A 14,319-nucleotide genomic window follows, 5' to 3' on the forward strand; every position below is an offset into this window, starting at 1 on the left:
TTTAGATGAGATAACGGGGTGCAAAGAGTAAACCTAGCTCTAATTGGACTAATAAATGTTTAGATGTTCTGAAAATTTCATTGTACTTATCTAAAATGCTATCATTTCGTTACTTTTCTATATATAGCACTAAAGGGACACTTGTTGGTTCTTTCCAGGAAGCGTTCCGCTCCCATTCAGGTTTTGAAGAAAACCAAGGACGTTTCCAGTGGAAAACCACAATGTTCGTGGCCACACGATCTGATCACTGGACGGCTACGATTGAACTGTCGGAAAAGATGGGAGAAAAGCAGCTTTAAGATGAAACCGCGTTCAACAAAGTAAAAGGACACGAACTGATGGGACTTGAGTCAATGACAGGAAGGGTAGCATGTGCCTTTTACTTAGTGCGCTTGCAGAATTAATTATTGCTGAGATGGGTGAAAGAGTTGCAAAAAGTTTGGTAAACTTTTTTTTTTTATAAAAGTGCTTTTAACAAAAAATAAAAAATAAAAACAGTATCTTTGGTAAACTTTTATATAAATTATTGACAGTGGCGGAGTCAGAATTTTGAATGAGGAGGGGCCTTTCATATATATATATATATATATATACACATATATATATATACATATATATATATATGTGTATATATATATATATATATATATGAGTGTGTAAAAAGTTGAATTCATAACATGTTGACATTTGCAATTTGTGTAATCCTCACAAAACTGAAAAAATTCTCTTAAATTTAATACTAAGAAGAAAAAAATGTAAAAACCCAGACAACCAAGTAAGAGGTAGATTGTGGAAGGCTTAAGAAAATACAAAGAAGTAGAAAAAGAAGGAAAAGGGGCAGAAGTTTGCAAATAAAGAAGGTGGGTTGCTTTAGAAAATTATAGGGTGTATATTACTGTTAGGTGAGAGAATCGAACTAGAAGTGGGGTTGCTTTTTCCATTTAAAACTGCACATCTCTTTTAAAAACTCCCCTGCCAAACTTGTCGTTTTATTAAACAACTGAAAAGATTTAAAATCAAAACAGTTTAACGACGTCGTTTGATTCATCTTCTTTCATGAGGTTCACACCTCAGCTAAAGTCAGGATGGGCCTGGGACCTCGTCCCTTGGTGGCTCAGCCCCTGATTGTTGAATATGTTAAATGATTAAAAAAGATATGATATTTAGTGTGATATAATAATTTTCAAAGACAACAATGTATGGGCAAATATTGTAATTTTATAAAATATGTGGGGTAGACTTGCCATTAGAAAAGTTCATTAAATGAGCACCGATTACTATAAATTGAAATAAAAAAAAATACTTTTTTTAGAAGCATGGTAGACTATAATTCTACTTTTCTATGTTTTTCTGCTGTCATTGACAACAGTAACATTTTTTTTCCAAACACATTTAATACTCCAATTTTTTTAACAAGCTGTTTTTTTTAAAGCATCACAATCCTAAATCAGATCTAGCATTACCCAAAAATACTACTTTTATCATTTTTTATAGGGTCCATTTTTATATTATATTTATATCACCTTTCAAATAAAGACGGATCCATATGTATTGATAAGTTATACATATATTAAAGAAGTGATACAAATGTGATATGAAAAATGTGGTAAGTATAACGTTACTCTTGAGATTAATGAAAGGATAATACTTGTATCCCCTTGAAGGATGCACATATTCCTACATTTGTATATCTTGAGCATATAAACTCAACGATCGAAATTATTCAATCTCTTAATAATTATTTGAAGACCACTCATACAAAAAAAAAAACCAAAAATCATTTAATTATCCAAACATATCAAATAAATAAACAATTGACTATGAATATATTACTTATTATAATTTGTACTATATATTTTAGGATTAAATGTTAAAATGGTTCATGTGTTTTAGTCATCGGGTCAATTTAGTCCATGTGTTTTCAATTTGGCCAATTTGGTCCTTGTGTTTATCTCTGTTAGTCAATTAAGGACATTTTCATCTAATTTTTGTAAACAAATTTATAAATTATTGTAAACTTATTTATAAAATTATTTATTTGATTTAAAATATTTAAAAATGAAATAAATTAAAATTTAAAAAACAAATATTCTCCTAATTCCCCGACCTCCTTCCTAACATTACTTCCTATCTTTTCTATGTCACAACCTTAATCGTATTTCAGATTGGAAGTTTTATCTCTTAAATGTGTTATTTCTCATTGATTTTCATTTTTTATAAAGAGAAAGGATAATTATATCTCATATATTTTTTCTTATGATTTTTTTTAAAATAGATTGAATGAAATATTCTTAATTGGCTAACATAGACAAACACGATGACTAAATTAACCAAATAAAAAGCACGAGAACAAAATTGACCATATAACTATAACACAAGGACCTTTTGACATTTAAGCTTACATTTTAATGACTAAATAATCTCCTAATTATTAAATGAAGTGAGATACTTGAGTCAAGTCTCCTCTCAAAAGTAAAGCACATACAGTCAACAAAGATAAAAGTCATCCTGTAACCCTAGCAACACGGTAATAGAACGGTGGAAAAGCGGAAGCTGCTTTATGAAGAAAAAACAAGGTAGTTTCCAATGAAAAACCAAGAAGCCACTCGTGGCCACACGATCTGAATACTGGATGGCTAAGATTGAAGATTGGGCGAAAACTGCCTTTGGAGAAAAGAAGGCGTTCAACTGAAAAAGGACAAACAATACCCCAACTGACGGCACATGCTAGTAACATCATCGTTGATCAATGGGAAAACTGAGGTTCTACGAAGGGTAAGGGAAAGAGGCACGGAGGAGGAAAGAAACTAGCAGAAAATTAGAGAGAGTCTATTACATTATCTTCACGTACAAACTAAGACAACCAAGTTTGAATTCAGAGGTTTCACATGGGATTTTATTCTCTTCTTTTTCTGAATTGGTGTTTCATCTTCTACTTGTTTAGTATTAGGGTTAATTAGATATAAAATCATTATACTAATCGATTTAGGTCCGTTGACTTCTAATTCAACTAAGCATTTTGTTTTTATGGCCTATATTCAGGGATGTGTTTCTACAATTTGTTTCAGTACCATCTATACCCGTATGCAGGTTTTGGAAATTAAAATTTCAAAATCATGTAGTAAATGGTTGAATAATTCGCATCACCTAATTGCGATATAGAATGTATACTAAGATTGAATTTATGGTCCAATTCACTATTAGGTTTTAATAATTCACTGTTCTTTCAGTGTTATACTTGTATTTGTAGTTTGGTTTGTAGAAACTGGAGAAAAATCATTACGTTTTAATAAAAGTGGGGTTAAAAAGGTGGGGGTGTCTGGATAGATGTAATTCAATTGAGATTACAAAAGTGATATTTTATCACATTTTTTATATCATATTTGTATCACATTTCTAATAGAGATGAGATTCACATGTATTGGTAAGTGTAGGTTACTCTTAAGATTAATGGAAGGATAATACTTTGCATCCCCATGAAGGGATGTACATATTCTTACATTTGCAAATAACATATTTTGAGTATATAAACTTAATGATCTAAATCATTCAATTTCTTAATCGTCAATTGAAGATCACTCATACAAAAAATCATTTGAATCGAAAATCGTTTAATCATCCAAACATATCAAATAAATGAAGGGTTCATCATGAATATGTTACTTGGTATCTACACCGTTAATTTGTACGTTCCATACATTTTAATGACTAAATGATCTCCGATTCAAATGATTTTTTGTAGCTGTAATCTTTAAATGAAGAGTAAGAAATTGAACGATTTCGATTATAAAATATTTATGATAAATATATATTATTTGCATAATGAAGAATGAGCTCATCCTTCAAAGTATGAATGCAAGTATTATACTTAATGAAATTGTCCATGAGTTTATTGTTGGCTATCCCTCTCACCCAAAAATGAGAGAGAGATACGTTATGTTGCAAAGTTTGATATCATTGGATGAGATAACGGGGTGCAAAGAGTAAACCTAGGTCTAATTGGACTAATAAATGTTTAGATGTTCTGAAAATTTCATTGTCCTTATCTAAAATGCTATCATTTCGTTACTTTTCTATTTGTTTTTTGCTAGTCAGACATATTTTCACTAGAACGGAGCTTGGCTACTGAAAAATCAGTAGCAGCTCCTGCTGCTAGCGAATCACGGGTGGACACGTGTTTAATTAATTGATTTTTTAATCACAATTTAGACACGTGTCCACCCGTAATTCGCTAGCAGCTCAGCAGCCAAGCTTTCTCATTTTCACTATGCTAGCTACTTTGCCGGCCCTAGCTGCTGTCCAGTTAATATGCTTACCAGCTCTTACCTATAAAACTGAATCACGCTTAGAATTTGAACCTACCACATTGAGATTTGGAGACCTAACTAAGAGAGCTTTCTTATCTCAAGAAATACAAAGAGTGATGGTCCACACACAAATGAAAATTAAAAAAAACAAAAGCGATTTGAATTTGATTGCACTTTTCGTTCTCTCTTTCGTTCCTTCTTCCCATGAACTTCGCATCATCCTTTTACATTGCTCACTTCTCCGTATACTTTTCCTCCATCTCTAAATTAAAACCAAATTAAATCTAAAAATCAAAAATAAAATGGTTATTGAATTGACCGATATTTTGATTTAATTACAACAACAAAAATCTGAACTGTGCTCTTAATTATCTGGTTCCACAAGAGAATACAAAATTTTGTATCTTCTTAATTATAGTAATTTATACTAATATTCCATTTGAAGACTTGTACCACCTGAGGCTGCACACTAATACCATATGAAGGCAAGATTATTCAATGCTAATCCTTGAAAATGAAATTCAAGAAATTTAATCATTTGGCCTGTTGTCATTCCTTTTACAAAACCAGTTTTAGAGTTTATAAGTTAATAGAATTGATAGACTCATCATTTATCAACCGAATTTACCTTCAAATTTCAACAGACGATTCATAAATATCATTAGAAATAAATAAAGTTATTAGGTTTTTCTTTTTTCTGGCTGCGTACATAGTACGTATTTTGCAAGACCACCCTAACATACACACATTAGGTCACTCGTCGCAGGACGAACATGTAAATGAAGATAACATCAGAAGGAAAAGAGCCTTGTAAATACAAATGATTTATAATTAGGTTTACTATATTGTTATATATGTGACCACTGAACATAGAATATAATAGTCTTCATTACAAAACTTGAGCTAACTCTAGCTATGCTAATTAAGTTAATAACAAGTAGTACTAGTCTCTCTATACTTATGCAGCCGGAGCAAAATCATAGTCGCCATCATCGTCATCACCATCGTCCCCATCCCCTTCCGAGCATGTTACCGGTGAAAGATCCTCGAATTTGGCAGTGACTCTACCATCTCCATCTTCATGCTTCCTGCACCACGCAACAATGTTAATATTTGAAACGGGACACATTTTTGTTTATTTTTTTATCAAGAAAGTGAAAAAAGAAAGAGTTAGACTGAGTCCAAATGATGATAACTTAGATTGTGAAGGTAAGTTCATATATATATATATATCGAGGGACGAGAATAAGGTGCATGTTAAACTCGTTTATGCACAAGGCATTCGCGTGGGGAGTGTGACTGCTGCATGAAGGTTGTGCAAGAACCATTGTCCAAGACAGGTGGTGCTTTGCCATCCAGCCACGAAGGGATCGCAAATGACAATTCAGCAAACCACGTTGGTGCAAATTGTGTTTGCTTCGTGACAACATGCAGAGTTCATTCATGTGTTAGGATGGAGATAATTGGCAATGTGTTGGGTAGGTATGTATTGGAAACTCTGAAAGTGATAGATGCTTTATTCACAAGGCTAATCTTTGCTTTTCAATATAAGGGAAGAAACAATTAATAGCTAGATTTCAGTAACCTTCTCATTTAAACTTTTTGGTTTTATGTTTTTAGTTCGTTTGTCATCCTGTAATGTTATATGCATGATCTAAATTCTATATTTTCGAGATCATCTTTTAAATATTATATTATTCAGCTAAACAATAAGATTTCAACAACGCTAATCAATGATTAAATTATCACTCATTTAATTGATTTTTTGTAAAATTAATCTTAAAGGATGATGAGTAGTACTATATCATCGTAACCATTTAATTTCGCCTGCCCCATTAAGATTAATTGTGTAAGATGATTTTAGCTCAAGACGTACATGTTAAATATTTGATAGTTTTATTCTTATTAGTTTCTTCAGGAGGGAATATTTTATTCTTCGGAGCACTCACATCATGTCATCATCAGATCAGCATCATTTCATTTTTCATACACACTAGCTACTCGCCTACGTATAATATAAGAAACATATAGACTTTTCTTCCTAAAAAATAATTCCAAAGAGAAAAGAAGAGACTCATGTTTTGACTGCCCCAACCAGCGCCATAAATGCGCGTGGTCTTTGTCAATTTCTCAGCGTCTAAAGACTTAATATATAGTTAATACTTATGAGAAATTATTAGTACTTTTAGGTATATTTGAAAGTACTTTTAAAATATTTAAAATGATTTATAAATTGTTAAAGACATTTCTGATCATATTTGACAGTAAAATTAAAATTTAAAGGTTAAATTACACAAGACTACCTTAATTATTGGGCAAATCACAGTTTTATACCCCATCTTTAAAACATTTTAACGTCATACTTTATCATCGAATTTGTTTCAATGTCATACTTTCCGTCAGTTTGTCTGTCAATTCCTTTGTTAAATGCATCATCGCGATCTCATCCACTTGATCTGCAGATGCTCCATATGCAAGCATTCGTAAGGCAGCCGTAATTTTTTGCTCAGGAAGAAGACCTAGAACATGAAAAGCATCATCTTTTTGCACAAAGTATGGATCATGTTTGCAAATAGCACTCATGATTTTGTTGAACAAGCTTCGTTGCATTCTAAAATGACATTTAAAAACATGATCAGGGAATACGCTGTTGGGAATAAAATAATATTTCCAAGAGATCTTTACTTCGTCTTTCCCTTTTTCTCTCGAAGTTTGCAGCATGTCTGGGTTTGGCTTTTGACCCACAGCTTCCATGACACGGCGGGAATGCGAGGCCATCAGCCTTCTATGGTCATCATCCTCATCCTCCTCCATTGCAAAAGCCTTATCTCCACCTCCACATTCCTCGAGATTGACCAATTCTTCCTGTTGTGCCAACAATCTTTTATGTTGCTCCTCAAACTGTTTATACACTCTCCTTGAAGAAGACATTATAAGAACTCAAGATTTGAAACTGATGAAGAAGGATTTTGAGCTAAAAAAAAGGATTGAGTTTGGTGTGAGGATGGATGTAGGGATGTAGGGTTTATATGGACAAAAAAAGAAAGGATGAGATTCTGGACAATGTAACGTGGCACTACGTGATTGGTTGAAAATCTTATCGAAATCTTGGCTAAATTATTGTAAACAGATAATGACATGTGGCGCGTCGGGATTGGTTGAAAATCTAATCGGAAATTTATCCACAAAATAGTACGTTCGGATAATGACACGTAGCGTGACAAGATTGGTTGAAAATCTTATCGAAATATTAACTAAATTATTGTAAACAGATAGTGACACGTGGCGCGTAGGGATTGGTTGAAAATCTTAGCGAAAATATATTCACAAAATAGTACGTTCGGATAATGACACGTGGTGTGACGAGATTGGTTAAAAATCTTATTTGAAATTAAAACTATTTATTTATTTATTATTTTATAAAAATTTAACAATATTTTAAATGGGTTGGGTGCCATCACATTTTGTAGGGATAGAGATCGTTTGTGCCAGCGTATTTTTTAGGGATGGAGATGTATTTGGTCTATTACTGTTCATTGAGATATATTATTGTTCACTTAGTAGATTAAATGGGCTGGGTGCCGGCTCATTTTTTTAAGGGTGAACTTGCTCTTATTAGGCACAACCCAAACAACACTACAACGGGAAACACAACGCAAACGAGCGTGAGCTGCTATACCGAATTCTTCGTTGACTATCGAGGACGGAGTTGTAAAGCTATGATTTCTAAGGGATTGGATCACTCAATATTTATTTTTCGCAGTTTATTTGAAATGGTAAACAATGTTAGGTGATGTTATTATGCTCAACTTCTAAGTAGTATTAAGAAAAGACAAATATACGTGTTGAGTGAAATAAGTTGAATATCATAGTGCGCAACAAATAAGACTATAAAATAATAAGAATTTTATTGAACAAACTGAGAATGCCGAGACGGCTACAAAAACCCTAGAGACTACATTGTGACTAACTTGATCCTCAAACTAAATTACAAGCTCTATTTATAGAGCAATAAACCTAAGAAACCCTAATGCGTAAATGCCAAAAATACTCTACTACAAAATCAAAACAAATCTCTAATTAATTTCCTAAATAAACCTAATAAATTCCAACACCCCCCGTCAAACTCATGGTGGTACACGACATGAGTTTGACAACAGACCATGTGGATGCAAGCTTTATTATGCTAACTTCCGATGCCAATTTCAATACGAAATTCCTTCGGTGCAAGTGCAAGATTTCAATGCCAGTGCCAGTGCAAGATTCCAATGCCAGTGCCAGATTTCCATGTCAGTGCCAGTGCAAGATTTCCATGCTAGTGCCAGTGCAAGATTTCCAATGCCAATGCCAGTGCAAATGTCGATGCCAAACAAACAAAAAAAAATCCAACAATTTTTTTTTCTCTTTTGCCCGCATGGGCCTAAAAAACCTAACCTTTTTTTTTTTTTTTTACTTCTGCTTTCTTCATGCAGCAACCAAGTCGAGGGAAAGAAAATGGATTGCAGCCAACAGAACAACTCCAATGCAATTGCAAAATGACTCCATACGAGTTGCGACAGATCCAACTCATAGGAATCGAGTCCGGGTACCGTGCGAGTTCAAGCACATGGTGGGTGGATGGTTTTGCAGGTCCGGATGGGGTAGGCGCAGCGGAGGTGATGGCAGATTCCACCTTTTTTTTTTTTTTTTTTTTTAAAACAAACTAGACCAACGACAATCTAAACAACAAACAAGACGGACAAACAAACTGATACGAATCAAGGGCAGATTAAATCCCGAAGGATCAAACCTGCTCTGATACTAAGTTGAATATCAGAGTGCGCAACAAATAAGACTATAAAATAATAAGAATTTTATTGAACAAACTGAGAATGCCAAGATGGCTACAAAAACCCTAGAGACTACATTGTGACTAACTTGATCCTCAAACTAAATTACAAGCTCTATTTATAGAGCAATAAACCTAAGAAACCCTAATGCGTAAATGCCAAAAATACTCTACTACAAAATCAAAACAAATCTCTAATTAATTTCCTAAATAAACCTAATAAATTCCAACAAAATAATAATACAATAAGATCATAATCCGTATAAAATAATATTAACAAACAATATATACATCTTATATTTTGAGTGAAACAAACAATAAATACAAGTCTTATAATTTGAGCGAAACGGAGAATAATAATATGAATGTGATGTTACCATGACCCAAGTGGACCTAAAAGTACTCTATCATGTGGGTCCACCTAAGAGAATGACATATGTGTGCACCCTATAACATTCTAAAATAATAACGTATTGTAATGTGTTTTAACTTCTCACAATTGTAATAAGTACATAGGACGTGTTTTGTGAGCTCACATGAACTGACTTGATTTGGGCTTTTGAGAATTGGAGTGGGCTAAACAAGAGGCTGGGCTGGGAGAAGATTAAGCTTTGGGTCTTTTGTTGGTGACAGCTTGAGCTTTTGGGTCGAGCAGCCCGCTTGACTTGAGTTTGGTATTGCTATGCTTTGAAGAAAGAAAACTGATTCTACTATGTTGTGAGAATAAGCTTATTTTTGCTGCTTTACGTTTTTAGCTTATTTTCACCTAAAACTGTGAAAATAAGCTGTTTTTAAGTGTTTACCAAATACCTTTTTGAGCTCAACTTTTTTTATACCCACTTTTTATAAAAGCACATTAGTACCAAACCAGTACTGATGTTCAGAAAAATGACTTTGAAGCTTACAATGGGGATGATGAGTTAGGCTATATTAATTTCGATGAAGCTGCTTACGACGCATGGGACGAGTCTGATTGGGAAATGGTTGGTTCTTTCGTAAACGTCCGGTGGACTGGCTGGGATTCCTACTTCCCTACTTAGTTACTCACTAGTGAGTACACTCTACTCAATCTCCCATGGGAGAATTTTGAATGCGGGTCTTATTTACCCATTTGGATGTGATAAGTTGTAAATTGCACGACTTTTATGCCCGAATGGATGATGTTTGGCTTCTCAAACAGGAGGAACGCCTCTTGAAATAAGGATGTGGCTCTATCCAGAACGCACCCATGTTCGAACATTGAAAAAAATTAAAAGTCATTAAAAACACGATCAAGTTTAGAGTTTAGGGTATCGACCTCCCTCAGTTGCTTTCTGAAAAAGTACTTTTTTTTTTAAAGCTATATAAAATTCCAATTCAGATCGCTTTCTGAAAAGCACTTTGTAAAAAGCTCTATAAGAACAATACAAGGCCTTCACACCAAGCCACTTAGGGATGCTAAGCATGCATTATCTCAGTGAGTACAACAACAACAACAACAACAAAGCCTTTTCCCACTAAGTGGGGTCGGCTATATGAATCCTAGAACGCCATTGCGCTCGGTTTTGTGTCATATCCTCCGTTAGATCCAAGTACTCTAAGTCTTTTCTTAGAGTCTCTTCCAAAGATTTCCTAGGTCTTTCTCTACCCCTTCGGCCCTGAACCTCTGTCCCGTAGTCACATCTTCGAACCGGAGCGTCATTCGGCCTTCTTTGCACATGTCCAAATCACCGGAGCCGATTTTCTCTCATCTTTCCTACAATTTCGGCTACTCCTACTTTACCTCGGATATCCTCATTCCCAATCTTATCCTTTCTCGTGTGCCCACACATCCCACGAAGCATCCTCATCTCCGCTACACCCATTTTGTGTACGTGTTGATGCTTCACCGCCCAACATTCTGTGCCATACAACATCGCTGGCCTTATTGCCGTCCTATAAAATTTTCCCTTGAGCTTCAGTGGCCTACGACGGTCACACAACACGCCGGATGCATTCTTACACTTCATCCATCCAGCTCGTATTCTATGGTTGAGATCTCCATCTAATTCTCCGTTCTCTTGCAAGATAGATCCTAGGTAGCGAAAACGGTCGCTTTTTGTGATCTTCGCTAGATTGCTCCGGTCATTAGTGTGGATAAGTATATAAATGGATAGAGATAGGAAAGCAAACACAAGATGTACGTGGTTCACCCAGATTGGCTACGTCCACGGAATAGAAAAGTTCTCATTAATTGTGAAGGGTTTACACAAGTACATAGGTTCAAGCTCTCCTTTAGTGAGTACAAGTGAATGATTTAGTACAAATGACATTAGGAAATATTGTGGGAGAATGATCTCGTAATCACGAAACTTCTAAGTATCGGAGTGTGGTGTCGTCTTGACTTGCCTTATCTGTCTCATAGGTAGATGTGGCATCTTCTCTGGAAGTACTCTTCCTCCATCCAGGGGTGGTATCTTTAACTGGTGGAGATGCACAAGGTAATGTATCAATTTCACTTGAAGCTTACTTGTAGTTTCAGGCTTGGTCAAGCGCGATACAAACCATGTAGTAGGAGTCCCCCAAGTCGCCGAGCTAGGGGGTCTGCTGAAAGAGGTGACAGACAAGGTAAGCAATCAAAGCTCCAACTGATTGTTCACCTTCTCCCCATCTTTCAGCAGCATGAAAGATAAAGAGAAGAAAAATGAGAAGAGATGATATGAGATACTTTTGCTTTTGAAGAAGTAACTTTCCACAGGCTTATTCTTGAACTGAGCTGGAGGGTTTTCTGGTTTCCTCCAGAGTATAAGGCCGACTGAAGAATTTGAGGGTCAAAACAAGTCCATCAAATCTAGAGTACGTTCCACCCTGCTGATATGGGATACTTTTGCTTTTGACAGAGTAATGGATGTATCGGCACGTGTGCTGTTACGCTTGTCTCCACATGCTTCCTTGTATCCTTCGCACTTGCCCTATCTGTTCCTCAAGCAGATGCGGAATCTTCCCTGGAAACATAAGATGTTGAAGATGAGTACTCGAGAGCAATGCCAGGTAAGTAATCAGGTAAGCGGTTCCAGGCAGTCAGTTCCTGGCTGGAAGCTTGATTCCAAGTGCTGACTGATTGCTCTCTTTCTCCTTGTCTTGCAGGTAAAAACAAGGCCAAAGGAAAAGACAGGGAAAAAGCATGATATGGGATACTCTTGCTTTTAACCCTGATGATATGAGATATTCTTGCTCTAGTATAGCTTGTTTGCAGAGGTATTATCGGGGGGAAAGAAAGCTGAATATTTCGAAAGGTTTCGTTGGGAGTGCCCTCTCATATATGATGAAGGGTTGAGCATTTTTGCAGGTCTGCCTGTTCGTTGGGGATGGAGGTCGACATATATAGGAGTCTCCCTAACAAGTAGTAATGCTATTCCTTTACCCTGCTTGGTCATATCACGGTAGTGGGAGCTGCCAGTTTCACATGTTTTAACTCTGTCAGAGCACTTTGAAAAAGTGGTCTGTGGTATCTGGCTCTCGAGATTCGGAGAACGATGCCTCTTCGATTTTTGAGAAAGCAATCATGCTGGGGGTCTGGCTCTCGAGATTCGGAGAGCAGTGTCTCTTCGATTTTTGAGGAAGTAATCATGTTGGGAGTCTGGCTCTCGAGATTCGAAGGGCGGTGCCTCTTCGATTTTGGAGCAAGCAATCTTGTTGGGAGTGTTGTCTCGAATGTGAGTAAAGGTTGGGCATGTTTGCTAGTCTACCTTGCCACGAAGCACAAAGGTTGACACACAGGGACTTTCCAATTATCCAGCAATGGTACTGTTCCTTTACCCTCTCTTCGATTTTGAGAAAGTAGTCATGTTGGGAGTCTGGCTCTCGAGATTCGGAGGACGGTGCCTCTTCGATTTTGGAGCAAGCAATCTTGTTGGGAGTGTTTTCTCGAATGTGAGTAAAGGTTGGGCATGTTTGCTAGTCTACCTTGCCACGAAGCACAGAGGTTGACACACAGGGACTTTCCAATTATCCAGCAGTGGTACTGTTCCTTTACCCTTGTGGGTAATAATATGGTAGCTAGACCTTCAAAATTTATGTGTCTAAACTTTGTTAGTGCTGTTTCTTTGCTATTCTTTTACCTTTCTTGGTCAGAGCGATTTAGTGGGAGCTGCAAGCTTCACGTGCTCAACTTTGGCAGAGAACTTTGGCAAAGTTATCTGTGGTACCCATGAGCTATTGTTGCGTGTGGGAAGTGGGTGATTGAACAGTAAGATTCATGTGCTTTCTACTTCACCAGAAGTCTTCGACAGAATGCCCATAATTTCTGCAAAGCTGAGTGTGCGTGTGACAGGTGCTGACAAGGCTAGAAAAGTAGGTGCCTCTTCGATTTCTGAGATCGAGCCTCGTGGTCTCTGAGCAGCCCAGCTTTTGAGAAAGCGAGCGCCTCTTCGATTGATTCGAAGAACGATGCCTCGTCGATTTTTGAGAAAGCAATCATGCTGGGGGTCTGGCTCTCAAAGATTCGGGGAGCAGTGTCTCTTCGATTTTTGAGAAAGTAATCATGTTGGGAGTCTGGCTCTCGAGATTCGGAGGGCGGTGCCTCTTCGATTTTGGAGCAAGCAATCTTGTTGGGAGTGTTTTCTCGAATGTGAGTAAAGGTTGGGCATGTTTGCTAGTCTACCTTGCCACGAAGCACAGAGGTTGACACACAGGGACTTTCCAATTATCCAGCAATGGTACTGTTCCTTTACCCTCTCTTCGATTTTTAAGAAAGTAGTCATGTTGGGAGTCTGGCTTTTGGAGCAAGCAATCTTATTGGGAGTGTTTTCTCGAATGTGAGTAAAGGTTGGGCATGTTTGCTAGTCTACCTTGCCACGAAGCACAGAGGTTGACACACAGGGACTTTCCAATTATCCAGCAGTGGTACTGTTCCTTTACCCTTGTGGGTAATAATATGGTAGCTAGACCTTCAAAATTTATAGGTCTAAACTTTGTTAGTGCTGTTTCTTTGCTATTCTTTTACCCTTCTTGGTCAGAGCGATGTAGTGGGACCTGCAAGCTTCACGTGCTCAACTTTGGCAGAGAACTTTGGCAAAGTTTTCTGTGGTACCCATGAGCTATTGTTGCGTGTGGGAAGTGGGTGATTGAACAGTAAGATTCATGTGTTTTCTACTTCCCCAGAAGTCTTCGACAGAATGCCCATAATTTCCGCAAAGCTGAGTGTGCGTGTGACAGGTGCTGACA

General features: G+C 36.6%; 1 protein-coding gene across 2 annotated transcripts; it reads right to left on the reverse strand.

Moving 5' to 3' along the window:
• Positions 1–6,509: 6,509 nt before the first annotated feature.
• On the reverse strand, positions 6,510–7,286 carry LOC126618650 (uncharacterized). 2 transcript variants are annotated; one of them, XM_050286772.1, is made up of 2 exons: positions 6,993–7,286; positions 6,510–6,826 (listed from the first exon to the last, which is right to left on the reverse strand). In XM_050286772.1, the coding sequence occupies exons 1-2, from the start codon at positions 7,236–7,238 to the stop codon at positions 6,740–6,742; spliced, it is 333 nt and encodes a 110-aa protein (XP_050142729.1). In that variant the 5' UTR covers positions 7,239–7,286; the 3' UTR covers positions 6,510–6,739. The 2 variants fall into 2 exon arrangements, with proteins under 2 accessions (XP_050142729.1, XP_050142730.1); XM_050286773.1 differs by having other exon boundaries at positions 6,801–6,918.
• Between the last annotated feature and the right edge of the window lie 7,033 nt (positions 7,287–14,319).

This window comes from Malus sylvestris, chromosome 4 (assembly GCF_916048215.2).
Source record: "Malus sylvestris chromosome 4, drMalSylv7.2, whole genome shotgun sequence".
Classification (NCBI taxonomy): domain Eukaryota; kingdom Viridiplantae; phylum Streptophyta; class Magnoliopsida; order Rosales; family Rosaceae; genus Malus; species Malus sylvestris.

What these genes read in the sequence shown, in the direction of transcription:
- LOC126618650 (XM_050286772.1), bottom strand. Translation starts at nt 7,238, where the DNA reads ATGTCTTCTTCAAGGAGAGTGTATAAACAGTTTGAGGAGCAACATAAA. An exon ending in GAGAAAAAGGGAAAGACGAA is followed by an intron (nt 6,827 to 6,992) that starts GTAAAGATCTCT and finishes TTCATGTTCTAG; the next exon opens with GTCTTCTTCCTGAGCAAAAA.